Genomic DNA, 21,512 nt, shown 5'->3' on the forward strand with positions numbered 1-21,512 from the left:
GACTTGAAGCCACAACCAGCCAATAGTGGGAGCGCCATCTCTGCCCTAGACGACCGCATATTTAGCCTCGCGACTTTTAAACTTCTAAAAGTTCTCATTCTGAAGACAAACTCAACCAGAAGCTTTGTCATAACTGCTAAGTGTTTACACACGAGTCCGCAAAAAAAAAACAAAAACGCATAGGATAACGTCCATGAATGGAAAGGGGCGCTTTAACTGTCGAAACGTGGCATGAAAAATGAATTTAAATCTAAAAAACGGAGATAAAAGAAATTCAACGCGGCTACAGTCGTTTCTTGTTTATTTCAAGAATAAATAAACTATAAAATGCAACCAAAGTTCTGAAGCTTCAGTTTTTGCCAAGGCAAATAACGTTAATTACCTTATGTATCCTTTTTACTAACATAAAGAAAACATTGCACATTAAAACTGGTTTTACCATATGTAACATTCTACCTTCGTTTTTTATCTGCCTTCAAAGATCCTTTAAATGTAGAGTCAAAGTACATGTTGGGGTAACGTGCAGGTGTGCCTTTTGAAAACTCAGGCCTATCATTGGCTAGAGGGATAATAAGCGATTTGATATAACTGCACGTTTTCCATGTTCTGGTATCAACAAAATACACACTGCATGATCCGATTTAATGACCTCAAGTGGTTTGCGTTTAAAGTTAAATAATCATGGCGAATCCTGCAGATGTCACTGCGAGCATATTGTTCCATTTTGGAGAAAAGGAACAAATCCAAAGCCATCATTTGAGGCTTAGGATGTGTGAAAACTGTGCAGCAGATTCCATCGGTGGAATGACAGCCTATTAAAATGCTGGATCTGCTCGGGCAACCAGGATTTTGTTGGCCACGGCTCAGTCTGCTGGAGTCCAGACTTAGTCAGACATGACAACCAGCCTGAGACTGAACCAACAACTCTGCAATCCTTCTCAAAGGAAGAGAAGGGGGCTGGGCTAACATGAGTCTGACTTTCAGGTACTTTTTGAGAAAGGGGGGGAAAGTGTCTAGACAGGACCTTCTTTTTCCTCCCCAGTTCCTCGACTGCGTCTGGGCCTCAGATAAGAGTACTCTGCCCTTAATTTTGGGCTAATTAAGCTACCAGGATGGTCAATGCAGAGCAGGTGTGGGTTTAGAGCAGTCATTCCCCCAGGGCAGCAATGAGAGGATTTTGGATGGTGATCCAGACTTGTGCATTAATAAGCAATGGAAACTAACCGCAGCATTAAGAGATGGAAACCATTAACTGCCTTGTGAGAAGATTTTATGCAGTTTTTCCATCCATACTGTTTGGAGGATTTTTTTCATGTGTTTCCAAAAGCCAGAATGACATTCCACAATATAACATAGTATTCAATTAGAAGTCTTGTTTTTCCCCTCTAAAATGAATAGCTCCACTTACAGTCTGTGGTTAAGTCCACACACCAGAACAATTTTCTACTACAGAACACTCTGTCCTTTACAACAGGAGTGTAAGATCAAAACTTCGGTATAGGTTTGTCTCCAAATCCGGTTTTCAAGTACAATTAGACATGTAAGAGTCAGTTTTTCTGAAAAAAAGGAGAGAAAAAAGATATTAGCTGACAGATTTCCCTCTCATATTTCACATAGATGGGCTTCAAAGCCTAAACCATGCCTAAAATCTGGCGCATATAATTTCTTTACAGTGCCTGGTTTAACTTTGTCAGGTGGAGCTGCAAAGAATCAAACGTCTTCTCCCACACTGTGTTTTCAGCAGAGGGGGAAAGTTGCAGTATAGAGTGTGGAATTGTGGATGCCTCAATGTGTGCTGTAATGTGGTCTAGCCATGCCAGCGTGCTGAGAAAATATGTGACTTTTCATCTCTGAGATGCAGAGAGATGCAAAGCAGCTGCTAGTCTGCCCGGCAGCTTGCGGGAAGAGCAGCGTCTGAAGTGTTCGGATGGTTAAAAATGAGCACACAAGTTTCACTTCACCTTTTTTTAAAAAGATGTGATTAATCTGGGAGCCCTGTGCAGCTCTAACAGAACTAAATCAACCCTGTCTGTTTCTTTGTATTTCAAAAACTATTGTTTTTCATTCAGTTTTGTGGGAAATGAATGCAAAAATTACACTACACTTCCTCTTTCTAGCTGTGGGTCCAGGTTAGGTATTAGGGCTTCTTTTAAATGGCAAGTAGGCGGTTGCAAATTCCAATTCTATAGAAGTGTGTGAGAAAACTACCCTTCTGCTGATTTGAATTCTAAACACTTTTCTGATTTTCTAGGGTCTGAGGTGTTTGTTTTAAGTCTTATTTATTTTGCTCATTTATTACAATCCCATTTATGCTAAAATAGATGATAAAGCAGGGTATGCTTGTGGCGACTGACCATTCCCTATTGTATGAGTGTGCAACGTTCTTGGCTTCTCACTCCCCCATCAGCTCTCCACTCTTACTGTTTTAAAAAACTAAAAATGAGTGACGCCGAGGGATCTTCATCCTTTTTTTAATACATAATTTATAAGTCTAAATAACACACTTAAGAATCTGCTACAATGATAAACTACTCCTTCTGCCCTTAGATTATCAAAAACATATCACGGAATACTACCTCTACCTTTCAATTACTGTTCATTTACATCTACATCTTGGGTCTCCGAAGAACATGTTTAGAACGCCATCCATCCATCTCTTTAACTCCTTATGAATCTTAGTGTCACAGGAGTGCTGGAGTCAGTCTCAGCTGCCAGGTGCCGAGAAGCCTTCTGTGCATTTCTGATAGTCTTGCATGTGTAATGAGACTCACTGACACTGACAGTGGCAGTGATGTGACATTGCTGTGACCTGTTCATGTCTGAAACAGAGTTATCTTTTCAACAAAGTCCAAGTTTGTCAGAGCAAGTCTTAAATCTCAAGTTCATGAGGGAAAGTTTAAGTTAAGTCACAAGTCTATAGATAAGACTGTTATCCAATAAAGCAAAAAGCAACAAAAGAATGTTGCTGATCTGACACCAAGGGTTGGTTTCATAAAAAGTATTTGTGACTATAGAAAGATTGAATGAAATTCTGTGATTGAATGTAAAGTTCACTGTATTGAATCACTAGCTTATACAATATTTAAAGGTTGCCAAACATTTGAATTATGCTCCAACATACAGAACATATCACTAAACTGAAGACAGCTTGGAAGAATAGCTGCTAAATCTGGTGCTATGTGAACTTCTATTTGTTCACCCGAAGTGCCAACATAGTTTTAACTCACTGGCTTAACAGCTTAAGCTTATTTGACTGATGTTGCACAGCTGAGCCTAAAACAGAGGACAAAAATACAATGACACATGGGATGAGTTATGACTGCAGCGCTGTTTGTGTTCCTTGGCATCACAACAAATAGAACATTCTGTTTCAGCTTTGAATCAGCTAATCAAGCTTTGTATAAATTAAATACACATTGTTAAGTTAACATTCAGGTATTGTTTGAAATAAAGGTCTAACTTTGCAATGTAGTTTGACTGATTACTATGCAGTATAAATACACTTGCCACCCACTTTGTTAGGTACATTTTGCTAGTATCGATTGGATTCCCTTTTGCTTTCAGACCTCATTTAAGTCTTCGTAGATTCAACAGTTTAGTGGAAATATTCCTCTACACAGTTCCTGCAAATTTGCCAGGTGTACATTGATGATGCAAATCTGCCATAGTACCACATACCAAAGGTGCTCTATTAGATTCAGATCTTGAAACTAATTGGCTATTTGTTTTATTATTAAATGTTTTGAGCTTTACATGTGTTATCCTGCTGAAAGCAGCCATCAGAACACTGTTGATATAAAGGGACAGACATGGTCAGCAACAATGCTAAGGTGGGTAATGGGATTGATCTTCAGTTTTAAAGTGTCTGTGGTGGGGCGTGGTCTGTGGTGCCGTGCGGACGCACCTGCATGGCATCTGCAGATCCCGCCCGCGGTGGTAAATCACGGGGAAGCAGGGTTGAGAGTGTTGTTGTGGTGGGATGCATGTAGAATGAATAAAGATGGCTCAAAATGCAGATCTGTGGTCCCGCCGTGCCTTATTCACACCACAGTGTCCCATATACACTGGCTTGCAAAAGTATTCGGCCCCCTTGAACTTTTCCACATTTTGTCACATTACAGCCACAAACATGAATCAATTTTATTGGAATTCCACATGACAGACCAATACAAAGTGGTGCACACGTGAGAAGTGGAATGAAAATCATACATGATTCCAAACATTTTTTACAAATAAATAACTGCAAAGTGGGGTGTGCGTAATTATTCAGCCTCCTGAGTCAATACTTTGTAGAACCACCTTTTGCTGCAATTACAGCTGCCAGTCTTTTAGGGTATGTCTCTATCAGCTTTGCACATCTAGAGACTGAAATTCTTGCCCATTCTTCTTTGCAAAACAGCTCCAGCTCAGTCAGATTAGATGGACAGCGTTTGTGATCTTGCCACAGATTCTTGATTGGATTTAGATCTGGACTTTGACTGGGCCACTCTAACACATGGATATGTTTTGTTTTAAACCATTCCATTGTTGCCCTGGCTTTATGTTTAGGGTCGTTGTCCTGCTGGAAGGTGAAGCTCCGCCCCAGTCTCAAGTCTTTTGCAGACTCCAAGAGGTTTTCTTCCAACATTGCCCTGTATTTGGCTCCATCCGTCTTCCCATCAACTCTGACCAGCTTCCCTGTCCCTGCTGAAGAGAAGCACCCCCAGAGCATGATGCTGCCACCACCATATTTGACAGTGGGGATGGTGTGTTCAGAGTGATGTGCAGTGTTAGTTTTTCGCCACACATAGCGTTTTGCATTTTGGCCAAAAAGTTCCATTTTGGTCTCATCTGACCAGACCACCTTCTTCCACATGTTTGCTGTGTCCCTCACATGGCTTGTGGCAAACTGCAAACGGGACTTCTTATGGTTTTCTGTTAACAATGGCTTTCTTCTTGCCTCTCTTCCATAAAGGCCAACTTTGTGCAGTGCCCGACTAATAGTTGTCCTATGGACAGATTCCCCCACCTGAGCTGTAGATCTCTGCAGCTCGTCCAGAGTCACCATGGGCCTCTTGGCTGCATTTCTGATCAGCGCTCTCCATGTTCGGCCTGTGAGTTTAGGTGGACGGCCTTGTCTTGGTAGGTTTACAGTTGTGCCATACTCCTTCCATTTCTGAATGATCACTTGAACAGTGCTCCGTGGGATATTCAAGGCTTGGGAAATCTTTTCGTAGCCTAAGCCTGCTATAAATTTCTCAATAACTTTATCCCTGACCTGTGTGGTGTGTTCTTTGGACTTCATGGTGTTGTTGCTCCCAATATTCTCTTAGACAACCTCTGAGGCTGTCACAGAGCAGCTGTATTTGTACTGATATTAGATTACACACAGGTGCACTCTATTCAGTCATTAGCACTCATCAGGCAATGTCTATGGGCAACTGACTGCACTCAGACCAAAGGGGGCTGAATAATTAAGCACACCCCACTTTTCAGTTATTTATGTGTAAAAAATGTTTGGAATCATGTATGATTTTTGTTCCACTTCTCACGTGTACACCACTTTGTATTGGTCTTTCATGTGGAATTCCAAAATTGATTTATGTTTGCGGCTGTAATGTGACAAAATGTGGAAAAGTTCAAGGGGGCCGAATTCTTTTGCACTGTAAAATATCCCCACACAGCATCGCACTGCTAGCAGTAGCCTCAACTATTGATTCAAGGCAGGATGGATCCAAATGTTCATGTTATTAACGCTATATTCTGAGTCTACCATCTGGATTTTACAGCAGAAACGGAGGCTCATCTAACCTGGCAAAACTTTCGAAACGTCTATTGTCCACTTTTGGAGAGCTGGTGCAAATTGTAGCCTTAACGTAGTTTCCTGTTCCTAGCTGACAGAAGTAGTGCCGAGTATGGTCTTCTGCTCTTGTAGCCCATCTACTACAGGGTTCAACATGCATTCAGAGACGATCTTCTACATGCCTCATTCAGGGGTACTTGTTGTCTTACTATTAGCTAGAAGCAGTCTGACCATTCCCCTCTGATCTCTAGCATCAATAAAGCATTTTCACCCCAAAAAAACGATGCTCGTTTGCTATTTTCTCCTTTCCAGACAATTCTCTATAAACGCTCGCTGTGTGGGAAATCCCAGTAGATTCACACAAGCCAGTCTGACACCAATAACCATACCATGCTCAAAGTCACTTTAATAACCTTTCTTCCCTTTTCTGATGCTCAGTTTGAACTTCAGCAGGTCATCTTGGTTACGTCTGAATGCCCTGCAACCTAATGGAGACTTACTATAACGAGTGTTACCAGTGGCTCCACTATATTACTTTTATTTCCATGTAGTCTGCTTAAACTCATTCAACAATTCAACAAATCACCCATGCTTTGAACCCTTGCCTCTAAATAAGAAAGCCTTAGTCATGGGGATGTATCCCAAAAGATCAAATGGGAATAGGAATAAGCATTTAAAAGCTCACTATCAATCCAATCAGTACTTTTTATCATGCCAGTTGATACTTTACCTGGATCAGTAGTGTGTGTAATAACCTAACAGGGATTGTGTATTATTGCTCACGGTAAATGAAGGCCCAGACACGTATTTGCCAGAGAAGATTTAAGAGCAAGGTCTTAACAATCTTATTAATATTGATCAAATCCCTGAGAGGTTTGAGACTTGAGTTCCCGAGGTGTTTTTTAAGGCGGCCTTTATACACACAAGAACAATCAAAGAGGATGGCAATGCACCCATGAACCCCTTACACCGGCATGATGCCTCCTGTCCTCAGCAGCTCTCTCATCTGCAGGGGGAAGCTTTTCACATGAAGTTCATTACATCCCCTCTTGCTGCTCACCTCTGAATGCCACTCTTTGTCTGCTGCAATTTCTGGATCCTTCAGAACCACTAGCTTGAGTTTCACATTGGGGAGTATCTCAATGAGTTTGGAAAGAATTTCAAAGGCGAGGGGCCGCTATATCATCCAAGCATGGTCCTCATGTCCTGGGCTTATCTTGACCTGGAGTCCAGTTGGCCACATGCTGCAACTGAATAGACCTTCTCCATATCTGCCAATTTTTCTCCATTGGTAAAGAGTAACAGTGTACAATAAGTGTTATGGTGAATTTATCTGTGCCTCAGGGCCTGCCAACCCTCTCACTAAGAGGGATGAATTAGCTCATAAAGTCTCAAACTCTACAGGAAGCCTTTCAATCTGGCTCACTTTGTTTCCATTTACAATAATTCAGGATAGGCTGTGGTGTGATAAAGTCCTAACAACTTCCGTAGTCCCGAAGATAAGCCTGCTATGCACTTACAAGACGGGAAGTGATCTGGGATATCAGACTTTCAAAGCAGGCCAGCGAAGCCAAGTGTGCTTCACTGATGTGCCGGCTGGTAGCTTTTAATCCTCACACAGGCCTCCATTGTTGAAAGACTGACCATATTTTTTTAATTAAGACCTTACCTGTCCACATCAAAACGCAACTCAGATTAGTCTTTTGATCTGCCTAAGCTCTTTATTACTGTGTATGGAATATGTTAAGATTTCAGCCCAACAATGAATCATCTGTTTTGGGTAAATGTACGCTGCTCGATGCTCATAACCTGTCCTGCTCTCCGAGGTTGGCACCGACACAAAACAAAGAGGCCTCGCGGATATACGAGAGGGTTCTCAGCGGTGCGTATCTGCAGCAAAAGATGATGCTGAGATAAGGCGGAAAAAAGAAAGGAAACCGAGGAGGGAAGACAATCATTTGGCTCCATTGCAGGAGACTTCAGAAGCTTCAATAAAACAAGGCACAGAGGACAGTAGTGTGCAAAATAAAATCATAAAACCCTCCTACACACAAAAATCCGAATCCTTGGTGCAGATGGATAAGTTTTAGTTTTCTCCATGTAAAAAAAAAAAGATATCAAAAGCAGAAACTCTGTTAGATCTATCTGAAATATTTATTTTAGCTTCCAAACAAGAAAATAATTGGTACATACAGCAAATAAAAGACATTTACTCTGTGAAGAGCGCCTGTTAAAAAAGAGAAAAAAAAAACAATTAAATTAAAAGCCTAGCTAAGATATCAGGATCTCTTAGTATACAACCTCCACATTTGTGCGTTTAATCAAGAATCACAAAGATGGGTATTAGATGTTCCAACACAAACTGTGTATTTTAAATTTCTTCCCATTTTCAATCACTGCAATGTTTTTGATAACTTGAAGGGTGCACTTTCATTATGCAATGCCACACTGAAACAAACAAGAATGACAGGTATCTGGAGGAACGATTGATAATTTTTGATCCTTTGATTTTTGCTTATCTTTCTGGTTTTAAGGCAGGATTCAAAATATAGCGGTAACATGCTCAAACAAAGAACATGTCAAGACTTTAAAGAAATCCTGCAGGGTTAAAGTTACTCTACAGATCTGGTGTTGTCATGCATTCAGAGAAAACAATGATGTAAATGTTTGAAAGACAATGCAACTTTAAACTCTTGTTCTAAACAGTGAATCATGCAGCTGTTTCCCTCCACTGAAGAAATGAACATCAGCTGCAGTTATGGAATGGTGTATTTATCCACATCAATAAACACTAAGTGTATTTAAAAAAAAAAAAAATCCAAGTCACATCAAATATCTGCAGATGCTGTTTCCATCCATAAATTTAAGCTCCCCAAGCCAAGGTGGTATAAAAGTAACGCCTCCAAATGTACACATCAAAGGTGCTTTAAAGCTTTGCGGACTTCTATTGCATCAAGTTGCAGGTGAGCAGCTTGAGGCTGTGTAGGAAGGCGGATTTGCATTATTGGTAATATGTATGTGGACCATGTTTTGACAAGAAGGAAGAATGCAGAATCACATCACATGACAGAAGTAATTTTACAGCTTTAAACAAAGTTTAAAAACAAAAAAAAACACAGAGCGCTTCAAAGTCAAATGTAACACATAAAAATGTTAGTACCTGTATCATGACAGATATAATCAAACGTAAAAAAACAAAAAAACTAAAATCAGGTACAACAGAGGAACATATAAGTGCTGTCATATTTTAGCATCTTTGCAACGCTCAAAATCCTCTTATCAAATAACGTTTGGAAAACTCAACAGCACAGTTATTTAAATACTGACAGCTTCCATATGTACATAGGGACTCTTCTGAAAAAGTGGAACAGATGCACAGTGACATAAATTGTTAGAATTTTCTGATCTCCTCCTCCATAACAACATTTAACTCTAGTTCCAGCTGAAGTTTCAAAGAGCTGTCGCAAGTGAGCATAATTTTACTGGGATTTTAAGAAAAAAAATAACCTAAACATGTACAAATTAGTACATTAATAAATTCACTGATGTAAAGGCACAACTTCCAATACAGAAGCAGAATCTTGCTGAGATTTAAAGCTAAAAACTGTTAACATCACAAGTGAGAAAAAAAGGAAAAAAGCAGTAACATTAAACAACAGGTGTTGTGAAGATATACAGAAAATAAGGGTAAATACAGAAGGCATAACTATGTTATTGGAAATGTCTTTTATTCTGAAAAGCACAGTACTGTTTTGGCGTATTCACAGTGATCCCCTCTCAGATGAACTCCCCGCGGAAAGGAAGTGACAGAATGTTTTGCTGTTGCCAGCGGCAGCGCAGCCTGGCCAGTGGCGTGTCCCTCGGGTTTTCAAACTCAGAGAAGCCCAGCTGGTTGAGGATGTCATAAACTCCGGCTCTGGCAGCCACCTACCACAGAAACGCACAAAATATTAATGAACAGGCGATATGGCGTGCCAAGATTTTTTTTTCTCTTCTTGTCCTTTGTGACCACACAAACACATGGACTTCCACTTTTTCAGCATGGTTTCTGATGGCTGCTAGATGCGCAGCTGTTATAATGAAAGACCAGGGCTCAACTCCGGGTTTGGAGAAGTGGCTGAAAAAGAATTCGGTTGTGTCACTTGGGTAAAAATATTAAGACCGTACTTATTTTCAGGCATAATCAGAGCAATAAAAAAAAAAATTAAGCGGAAACCAAATCAGCCTGTAAAATCAGCTGAATAGTGTCCTCATTGGTTCTGGAGGGAGCTTTAAAAAATCCTGATGACATTACGATGACATCAAGGTCATCAAGGACTTTTACTAGGAAATAAAGCGTTTAATGAAATTATTGAGAATTACTGACTTTGGATTGTGGGAAATGTAGGAACAAGCATTTTTCCCAGAACATAGCAGGCTCTGCTCCTTTAATTCCAGCATTTTTTACAGTTACAATACTACTGAAAGTAACGAAAGTACCCTTTTAGAGAAGCAGAATTGACTTTTTAAGAGTTATATTATAACATATCATCCATCCTCTTCAGTCTCAAATACTCAGATCATCTCATTTGGCAACCCCATGCAAATAAGTGAGCAGCCAAAACGAGCTTCCAGATGTTTAAAATGTAAATCATTTTAATTACTTTAAGCTTAATATAAAAATGTAAATATATACAAAATTGCATGTGGCACTGAGTACAACTAGTTATTCATTTAAGAGTCTTCCTCGGATATAGTTAATTAGCCCCACATTTATTGCATTAAACTTCAAATAGTTTGTAAAAAATAAAAAATAAAAAAAAGAATTGCTATTGAAGTCAATATAAATAGCTTGTATTTATTTTTTTAATAAGTGCAAGTAGCATTTGTACCTGTAGACCTGAGTATGCCCACGCATGTTCTAGTCAGGCTGAAGCAGTGATGGTGGCTCAAAGAATAGGGCGATTTTTCAAATCATCATAACAACAGTGAGTCACCCCTTATGCTTTCTGTCCACATCAGTCATCTCAAAGTTTCCACAATCATAAAAATCAAAAACTTTACCTCTTTCAAGGCCATTTTTAGATAATATGAACACTTGTGGTCTCATTTCCTTTGCAAAAGCGTGACCCCACTGCCAACTTGAATTTCATTTTGGGGTAAGAGGACAAAGTCACAGAGAGCCCAATCTGGGCAGTAAAGGTGGTGGCATAAAAAGATTGTCTAGATGTCACAAAAAAAAAAAAAACACTCCTGCCTCCTCGGTCTGCTGAAGCACAATGGCACAAAGGCACACACCACATTTCACATGGTTTCTAAAGGACACGCTCCCTCAGGGCATTACAGTTAACATCACGGTAAAAATCTGACTTTGAGTGACGAATTCACAGAATCTCAGCCCTATCCAAAAAAAAGAAAGAAAGAAAGAAAGAAAATGATGTTCTTCCTCCACGCTTGAAGTGCTATGTATTACGTGTTTCGTTTGTAACTCATTACAAAATGAGTCACGAAATGAAGCTCTGGTAAGTTTGACACAAAGTCAATATTTTCTTCCTGAACTCATGAAATTGCACAGTTCACATGCAAGTGGTCAGAACAAGGCTTCCAGGTAGGGCTCTATAAATAGCAGCCATGCTTAAAACTCACAGAAATAATGGAAGTTTGCACTAGGTGTTTTTTCAGAGTCCGTTAGCGGGAGATTTTCTTGAAATTTTTAAAGCCAATAACTCGCATGTCAGGTCACCACCAACAGTGTTTGTGTGAATGAAGTCAACAGCAAAAGCAGTCCAATATTTATGTGAGCCTAATTGAGTGCAATGCTTTACTTAATTTACACCAATTACCTCACTTATAAGTACCCAAATCCCTGCTGTAATGGAACAGCACCACGGGAAGAGTATATGCTCAGTGGACTTTGTCTGAATCTTTCCTGAATGAATGAGAACATATCTGCCTCCTGAGAGTTCGGTGTTAAGCAGTAGGTCATACTGACTCACGGTCTGCTACGACTGATGGGAAACACCAAAGACAACCAGAAACATCTGGCCATAAAGGTAAGCAACATAAACAAATAAAAACAAAACCCAGTCAAAGCCGACTTCCCTGCAAAAGCCTTTAACTGCCCTATGACGAGTGCCCCAGTTTGCCCATTTTACTTTGAAGGAGAAGCCTCAGTGCAATGCACTGGACTGTGAAGTTCAATTCCCACATGTAAAAAAAAAAAATAGTAATAAAGAAAAATTGTGCTGGATTCCTTGAAAGGCACAAAAGCATTCAGAGTCATCTCTTCCATTATGCAGGCTGAGACTGAAATCGATACAGGACTCAGCTGAACCTAAATCTGGTCTATATAGCCCTAAAGGACATCCAGGGAATGACTCAGTGGAAGTAACGTGGCCTAAAACGCATTGCCAATTTAACCTCTCCCTTTTTCTCCTGAGGCAGTCAAGGAAGCTGCAAATTTTGGAGTAGAGAGAGAGAGAAACTTTTTGAACATCAGGGTAAATAAGGACAGTGTTTGAGGGAGCAAATTTGCATACTAAACAAAAATGAGCAATATAATTGTGGTCATATTCTCAGGGCTACGAGGGAATCCTGTACGTACGTGCTGCTGGAAACCCTTTTAAAAGTAGGCTGTCAGGTAAATGCTGAAGAAGACATATGGGAACAATGAAGAGGAATAATAGTATCAAGATATCCCTTTCACTAACAGTGATTACAGCTTAGCCGGCCAGCTTTGTGCAGAAATAAACACGTGCACCACAAAGTGTGGTCTGGATTATCTACTTGCTTACAATGCAAAATTCAAACCTTAAATACATATCACATAACTTCTGCTTTTGTGCAGTCGGCACTGGCTTGGTTCTTTAAGTTGGAAATGAGTGATCACGTAGCCTCTATTGTCCCGTCTTAATACAGCTTTTTAATAACTAGCTCATGCAGTCATGTACCTCTAATGTTTGTGTGCTATGAGTTCGTGGACAGCTAACAGTTCAAAAGCTGCACGAGTATTTTGATAGGAGAAACTGACTTAGTGCAGCGGAACCATTAGTCAGTCGATTTGACGCCCACATGAATCTCTGGATTTGTGCTGTTAACATGCATAGCCTGACTCATCCACCCCAGAGCCTGCCTGTCTAAATAAGTAATGTATGAAACATCAGAAAATACAAAACGTCAACTTAGGGAGGCCCAAAAGAGCATATCAGGGGGATGACAGTGACTGCATACGGTCTTTGTGGAGTCAAAGCTGTTGGTGTTGATCCAGTTTTCTTCATTATTCTCTTGTTTTACAAAAAAAAGATAAATCCAGTAAAGCGTGTGACTTCACAGTGGATGCCAGCTGCAGTCAGACTAATTCAGCTGTTGCAGCAGAAGGAATTTCAATGTGGCAAACAAAAAAGAATCCACTTACAAAACTCTTACAGCAAAATCCATCTGTCTGTTTTCTTCTGCTTATCCAGTGCAGGGTTGTGGGGGAGGGCGAGGCTTATCCCAGCTGTCATGGGGCAAGAGGAGGGGTACACCCTGGACAGGCTTTAAACTTTCACAGTACTCACACATAAAGACAGACAACTATTCACACCTACAGTAGATATAGAATCACCAATTAACCAAACGCCATGTGTGTTGCTAAGAATGTGGGAGAAAGCCAGAGTACCAGGAAAGAACCCCCAGACATGTGGAACACAGACATGGAACCTAAACCGAAAAAGACCCCAGACTATACTTGAGCCCAGGGCCCTCTTGCTGTGAGGAAACAGTGCTAAGCACCGCTTTAATAAAGTCCGATTCTGACACACTCGGTACTTTTAAAACTGACTCTCTAATCTGAAGAGGTTAATACATGACCACGTTCCTATCATCATCTATAGCCACAAGATGTGGGTAGTCACTGAAAAAGTAAATCAGGGTAGACCCAGTACCTTGAAGAAGTTATGTTTTTTGGCTAAGGAGTTAAGCAAGTGTAGGGATGCTTAGTTTACCATCTCCAAAAAACAGTCAGGCTCATTAATATTACTATATACAAATATTACAAATAATTTGTAATGTAAAGTAACTTTGTACCCAAAGACAGGACGACAAGTCAACGTAGAATCTAGTGTGGCAAGATAAAAGAAAAATGAAGTAGTACTGCCCTGAAATCAAATTTGGCATCTTGTTAATTATGCTGAAGGACGGCAGATTGAATGAATGAAGCGCTTGATGTACGATCACTGGAGAACAAGGGAAAGGGGGAAATCAAGGCTGTGTTGCTGCACTTTTTCTTCCTTTTGTACTGCTCACACAATTCCCTGCCCACACCACCAACATTAAGCAATGCAGAGGGCTGGAGGTCACTGAAAGCTGAGGTCATATAACAGTGTCTATGTCATAGCAATTAAAGAAATAGATGCAAGTGTGAAACAATAGCGATCCCCTTCTGCAATAAGTAATTCCAGATATTCCAGATGTAATATTTATCTTCTTCAATCTCAGAAAACATTGCACACTGACATTGTGACGGTTTTCTTTTCATCACATCCTTTTCAGTCTCTGTACACCTGGACACAAAAGTGCTTGAAAACAAGTTGTGATACCCTGACAACTTGCTACCACACAAAAATCATTTTGAGGATTACAGTAACTCTTCTTACTTTTAGTGACTTTTATAACTATAAATAAAATGAACAACTTTAACGTTCTCATGGATTCCTGGGACATTACTGTAACAAAACTAAATTAAGTTCCCCTCCACACTGTACAAAAACAAAACAAAAAAACTCAAAGTCAAACAATTTAAATCAGATTTGTTATTTGAGGCTAAACTGTAGCATCATGCCTCCCTCTGGTGCTCTCTGTTTGTAAAGTGGCCTTGAAGTTGTTGGCGTGTGGCGACAAGCTTCCTGGGTGACAGCAAGCAGAGCTGCTGGTGAGATATCTTTCATGTTTCATTGAAGAGCTCACAAATGGTGCTGTGGAACGGTGGGGGGCAGGGCAGCGAGGAGGTCTTTCCCACAGCCGGCTATCTCAAAGGCTGCACATACCAGCCCGGTGCAGGGGGGGACAGGGAGGCCTCTGTGCCACACATCAAAACAGCTGGAGTGACTGATAGGGTACTACTTCTGCAGGCATCTGCGGTATGCACTGTACACAAGTCGAGCTATTGTGTAAAGGCCCGCACTTTTGATTAGCAAACATAGATTTCAATTTCAAAATCTAATCTGAAGTTTTCACTCTCATCTCAATACGCTGCCATGGCCATTGCCCAATGAAGTACAGTATTTGTCCCAATGTGCCAATTTAACCTCTGGCTCTTCTCCAGTGAGCAACATCTATTTAAAAACTTTGACAAATATGCACGTTTATGTTTTTTATCCATCACACAATGCATAAATGTCACGGAGGCATCAGATCGCTCCCAAATTTCTTTAGCAGCATCACAATAAACCCGAAAATCCTGACACAGAGAGTCACAAAGAACTATCTTTAGCTAGAAGAAGAACATGGAGTCCTGCACCAAATGTTATGCCTATATCTCAATATCATCGAGCCGGTCTGGATTAACATGAAGTCACAGAAAACTCTGAAATAGTCTAGCTCAGAATAAATTCTCTGCCAAGTACCTTGAAAAATCTGCCTACAAGTGTAACTGTGGAAATAGTGGGTAGTTGTAATATTATATTGTGAAAGCATCCTCATCTTCAGAACATATAGTTATGACAAAAGCAAAAGGGCAAAATATATTAAATATATAAAAAGCAAAGGATGCTACCCTGAATGACTGGGAACACTGTGCTCTTGCTTTTAGTGGCTGTAGAGATCAAATTAGTCCACACACATACCCACGTACATACAGCCAATGTAGGATGCAGGACAGAATGTACCACTCTGAGCTGACAGGTTGTGTAACCATGGCTTCAAAAGCGTGACCAGCGATAGTGATGACCCCCCGACTGCTGCCTGTGGCACTGCAGTTTGTCATTAACGGTCCTGCCACGGTCACTGGTGATAGGCTAACGATTATGCCCCGAGGTTGGTTGGGGCCGATTGGCTGGGCTACTGCCAGATTGTGCTCCAAGTAGGCTAGTAAACACATCACAATACTGATGGTGGTGACAGAAATACTGATATTTTGAGATAATTCTTTAAAAAGAGGATAAAGGAAAAAACTGAGATATTTGGATGTTTGAATGTCTTTGTCACTACCGTCACAGCTGTAGCTGACATCACTGCAATATCTTCAAGCCTTCAAGTCCTTCAAGATCTCTTTAAGATGACATCTAATTCCCACCTTAATACCAAATGCTGCTCAGGCCCGAGTCTGACAGGTTTAAATCAATATCTGCCTTTTGTATGTATGGGGTGATAAAGGAGTGACATCATTCATTTTAATGATATACTTGCACTTCCCAGATATCATCTGTCACTCAAACTATGTCTGGTGTTGCGACAGTCATTGTCAAATGTTATCCCACATCTGCATATTATAATACTTTCTCACAGCTTCTGTAAATATACATATAAAATGTAAGTAGGAGAATGAGAAAGGCTAAGAAAAAACATGCAAAAAAGTTTCTGAGTATGTCAGTGCTGAAAATGCAGAGAAATCATCCACCGTTTGGCGTAATTTGTTAACATGAAGCAAAGGAACTGTCACATTGATTATGCTGTCAGTTCTGGTCATCAGGGAAACTCGATTTATGTGAAGTAGCAGCTCCCAAAAGCGCAGCAGCAAAGAGAACTTTCTTTAAGATGAGTGTCAGTGGAGTGATCCGCATATTAACACTGCACTGTATGTAGCACTGATATGAGTTAGCAACAAACAAATTATCAGCTAATTATCAATAACGTGCCACAAGTCTGTAGTTTTTCACTTGTGATTACAGAATCTCACTTTCTGTTAACAACACAAAGTAAAATACATCTAAAACGGATTAAATAATAAAAACTGAAAAAGTGCCATTTGTTCATATCAGTGACAATTCAATTCAATTTGATCACAACAACAGTCACGTCAAGGTTTATTTGGTAAGGTAAAGACTTTACAATAATACAGAGGAAAACACCAACAATCAGACGACCCCTGCCGAGTAACCACTTGGTCACAGTGTGAAGGTAAAACTCCCTTTTAACAGGAAGAAACCTCTGGTAGAACCAGGCTCAGGGAGTAACCTCGGTTTTATCCTAATTTAGAGGCAAGAAATTAGAGATCATCTAGGTCTTTATGTCTTTAAGACCATCCTGTAGTTAAACTAATTGGTGTGTTACATGACTCCACAGCTGGATAAAGCTGGGTATCATCGGCATGAATGATGTATGCTATGCAATGAAAATGTATGCTATGCCTTCTAATAAAAGTGCCTAATGAAGCGTGTATAATATAAATAGAACTGGTCGTAGCACAGAACCCTGTGGAACTATCAGGCTTTTATTTATATTTTCCTCTGTTCCCAGTACGTAAAGTGCCTGTCTTTTTGAAAAATGACTATTTTCCGCAACACAAATCAATCATTATAGCATGAGATTTCATGTACTCCAGGATTTTCACATTATCTTGGAGATACTGGAGCTATGTGTAGGCTTTTTAAATGTACAAGAAAAACAAGTACATATATTGTACTAAATTTACATTGTTGATGCAGCCCCGCAAATTTTCATTTTATCTGATCTTTATATCTTGACAATGCTTTACATTTTAGAATGTCAAAAAGGGGGTTTGAATGTTCTAGTGAAAGCAGACAGACCTCAACAAAAGTCTGTGGCTCATTTGATGGCAGAGGTGTAGTTGAAAAATGGCTGTGATATACCTATCTTGTTTCCTTCTAGACCTGGCCACTGCCCATAGAGGTGACAGTTTACTGTACTGGCTCATCTAAATAGATGTGCTCAGTCATTTTTGGTTTTCTGCTCAGGCAGGCCCACAGCCATCTTATCACTTAGGTTTTAAGGTTGTGTTTTAACAAACTGAACCACGTTATAAATTATGACAAAAAGTCAATTTAATAGAAATCCTGATGACGCTGGGTTATCCTTTTATTAATCTGAAATTAATTTATAAGAACATTTATTATCTGCATGGAACTCATCCCAACTATTTTTGACTTCACAGCCTCTGTGGACAAGCTGCCACTGTAAGTCAGTGGGGTGTTAAAAGACAATAAAAATACAACCCATTCATCGCTTATCCAGTTGAGGGTTGCAGGAGGGCAGGAGCCTATAACTGCTGTCATGTATAGCAATGTGGGGTAAACCCTGGACAGGTCACCAGTCTATCATAGAGCCAACACAGAGATACAGATGACCATTCAACATCGCATGCCTCAATTTTATCAGGGTGTACACCCCACCCCTGGCGTCATTGCCCACCTCTCAATGTTAAATACACGTAGACATTGAGGGCCAGCAGGAGGGACTATGCGCTTACCTGCTGCTCTCTGGCAGGTAGCTCCATGCCCTCCTGGGTTTTAAATGCACCTTAGAACACACATGCATCAACACTACAATGAGCGGGTGGAGGGAGGTTTGGAGTCTTCTCTCACCCCCATTCTCTGCGACCTGCTGGAGCGGGGGGGCTAGGAGGAGGAGTTGGCCGTCCGACTGCGGTCTGGAGTGTGGGGCCTCCCTGCTGCTGCGGAGTCGGGGCGGTCTGCCTCCCCCCACCGCAGGGAAAAGGGTAACACCACCTGGGTCTGGGTGCAGTTCCCCCCCTCCAGGGGCAAGGGTACCTAGACCCGGGGCTTAGAGTACGCTTGGGGAGTGTGATCGTGTGTACAGCGTCTCTTTATGTCTGTCTCCACGTTGGTTGAGTGTGGAGTAAGTGCATATGAGAGCATGAGGGTGGGAATGGATGTTTGTATATGTGTGTGCCTGTATGTCTGTGTCTATATGTCAGGTTGGGTGTCAGGCGCCACCTCTCTGGGGACATCTTAGGCCCTCCAAGGTATGGAGGCCTATCTCCCCCTACCACCACTTCCCCTGCCAGTGGCGGACTCCCTCAGACATCGGTGCGTTGGTGGTTCTTTGTGTCCGGGGATGGGCGTCCGGGTACACACCGGCTCACTCCTTGGCGGCCGCTTATCGGGGCCTGGAGCCTGGGGCTCGCTCGGGCCACTTCGGAGGTGGGGTGCCCCCGGCCTCTCGGCCTGGGGCTCGGTCACTCAGGCACGGCTGGCTGCCGGCGGAGCTCACGGGCGCGTCACTGCAACTCCCCCTGGCTTCTGCTCCGCGGCTGCTGAGTGAGTCCTCATCTGGGACTCTCCTCAGCTCTTACTGAGACAGTGGCGCGGCTGCCCCTCTGTTGGTCTTCCTTGATCTCTTGTGTTCTGGGGGCCTCTGGATGTCTGGAGTTTTGATCTCCTCCATACCTGCTTCATGCCCTGGAGGACGGGGCTGTGGCCCCCCCACACCCTCTAGCAGATCATTACATGAAGGAACCTTTTAAAAAAAACAAGCGCGTCCATGCTCACAGGTGTACACACGGGTGATCACACCCACAAACTACACCCTTTTTGGCTCCTACCTCAAAGCACACTGTGTTCTGTTGATCTTATGTGCTGCACAATAATGTTTAATATTTAGTATTTACTGTCATATTCCCATATATCATTGTGATGTTGTTTATTCTATTACTCTTGTTCTCTTCTGCTAGTTTTCTTTTTTCTTTCTCAGCAGGTGACCCAGGTGATTGATATATGCATTTTTTTTCTTCTTTTTTTTTTCTTTCTGCTCATTCTGTTGGTTTTTGGTTTTTGCCCTTCTCCCCCGTCCCTCTTCTCAGCTGTTTCTCTTTCCCTCTTTCTTTCTCCCCTTCTTTCCCCCAGTCAAGTCTGTCCCATATTCAGTAAGTGAAAATAAAATAAACAATAAAAGGTGAATCAAATGGACCATTACGGCAAGGCTGGGATGGTCAATTTGGTAAAGTAAATCCGTTGGGCATCTTTCTTTGCCTTTAGACAACAATTCTGATGGCAAAAGAGCCAAACGGGACAGGCAAAAACAAAACAAAAAAAAAACAAAACATCGCATTCATACATCTGACAGTCTTCAGACTGCGGAGGAAGCCCTAGTACCCAAAGAGAACCACAAGCCACGGTGAAACATCCAAACTCTGCACAGAAAAATCCTTAAAAAAAGATCTTCTTCTGTCAGCTGGTCCCATTTGGGGTCGCCACAGCAGATCAAGTTATGTTATCCCTAGCACTCACTTTTGTGACACCAACCTTCAGTGTGTCCTCCTTCACCTGGAGAATTTAGATGGGATGTCTTTCCTGATGCAACCCTCCCCATTAATCCAGGATTGGGACCCGCAGTAGCTACACACTACACTGCTACATGTGTGAATGCCCCTTCAGAATGAATTTAAAGAAAACCTTCCAGAGGACTCTCTGTTAAATAGTAAACAAAATGCCTCAAATCTCACTGCAAGGTAAAGTTTAATTAAAAAAATAACTGAAAGCCTTCATATTTTTTTCCCTTTTTTGTAATCTGAAAAATGCTCTTTGGGACATACAATAAACTGAAGGGTGCATTTTCCTCAGTATGGTAGACATTTAAAGTAATAGCACAAAATGATTGTTTTTTTTATTATTTTTCCAACTCAACAGGTACTTTGGAAGGTATTTTTGGAATATCAACGATTACCAACAGGGTTAGCTATACATCAAAATACAGAAACATCATTTTTATATGATATTTTAATGGCATTAATGTGTCCGTTGCCAGCTTTGCAGAAGTATCTCCATATCCCTAGTGTGTATGCCTCTATTTTCTCATGGCATAACTGGGCCATTAGAGTCACCCTGATGCACCACATATATTTGCTATTCATAACAGGAAGAATATGCCCCGATTGATCGCGCATATTTCTGTGACAATTGTTTTCACAACGATTGTTCCAGTCTATTTTGGAATTCTCAGTTTTTCCTTTGAGTCTAATCCACCCCAAGAAGGACAAAGAAGGAAGAGATTTTCATTCAGCAATTTTTAAACATTCCAGGGCCCACCTCCAGACTGTCTCCTCATGAAGAAGAATGGGAAATAGCCTTTGAGCTCAATGTCGAACATATCATGTCCAAACATGACCAAGGCTTGTTTGATTGCTTTTGATCATAAGTTTTAGCGACTTCATTCTGACACGGTGATTCTAGACATTAAACTTTCATGATTTAGCCTGAGGACACAACATATTGTGACGTTGACAATGATGCCTGCTCCGTGGAAGGAGGCTGCAGGTTTTTGAAGAGCTTAGTGAAAAGGCGGGCAAAAAACAAGACATCTAACATCTTTAATTAAAACCGAATGCAGGAAAATTATAAATTAAACACAATGTTCCTTTATATTTAAAATCCTCCACCCGTGGGCTGATCACAGTAAAATTGCTTAGTCCGTTTTTGCTTTTCCTGTTATGTGATTTTAACATATTGCAAAATAAATTTTAATTGCTGTGTGTGTGTTTTGTGTAACACTTACAGACTACTCGTTTGCTTGGAATGCACATAAATTCTCGACTTTTACTGTAGAGGCACAGCTGGCTAAACGATTAATGTGACAACAAAAGCACAGAGCTGAGACAATATGAGGTTGAGTGTGTCAAGAATCAGGCCTCAAAGGAATCAGAACCAGCTTGTAAATTCCTGGAGGAAAACTATTATGAATCTGTGGTAACAAGCTTACAATGTGCAAAAATGGAGCATGCAGAAAAAAACATCTGTTACTGATTTCCTGTTTCCTGCTTTTTCTATATTAGGCTAATGATAAATGTCATTTGCAT

At 40.9% G+C, this 21,512-nt stretch overlaps 1 protein-coding gene across 4 annotated transcripts in view; it reads right to left on the reverse strand.

Moving 5' to 3' along the window:
• Positions 1-7,912: 7,912 nt before the first annotated feature.
• pald1a (phosphatase domain containing paladin 1a) overlaps positions 7,913-21,512 on the reverse strand; it is a 58,351-nt gene continuing 44,751 nt past the window's right edge. For all 4 annotated transcript variants that reach the window (XM_085466467.1, XM_085466468.1, XM_085466466.1 and 1 more), the window contains exon 20: positions 7,913-9,709. In XM_085466467.1, the coding sequence (XP_085322593.1) occupies positions 9,560-9,709 (150 nt within the window). In that variant the 3' untranslated portion in view covers positions 7,913-9,559. The remainder of the gene's footprint in view (positions 9,710-21,512) is intronic.

The sequence above is a fragment of the Copadichromis virginalis genome, linkage group LG8, assembly GCF_057382275.1.
Source record: "Copadichromis virginalis isolate Kocher_CV1m ecotype Utaka linkage group LG8, C_Virginalis_male_GT1.1, whole genome shotgun sequence".
Classification (NCBI taxonomy): Eukaryota; Metazoa; Chordata; class Actinopteri; order Cichliformes; family Cichlidae; genus Copadichromis; species Copadichromis virginalis.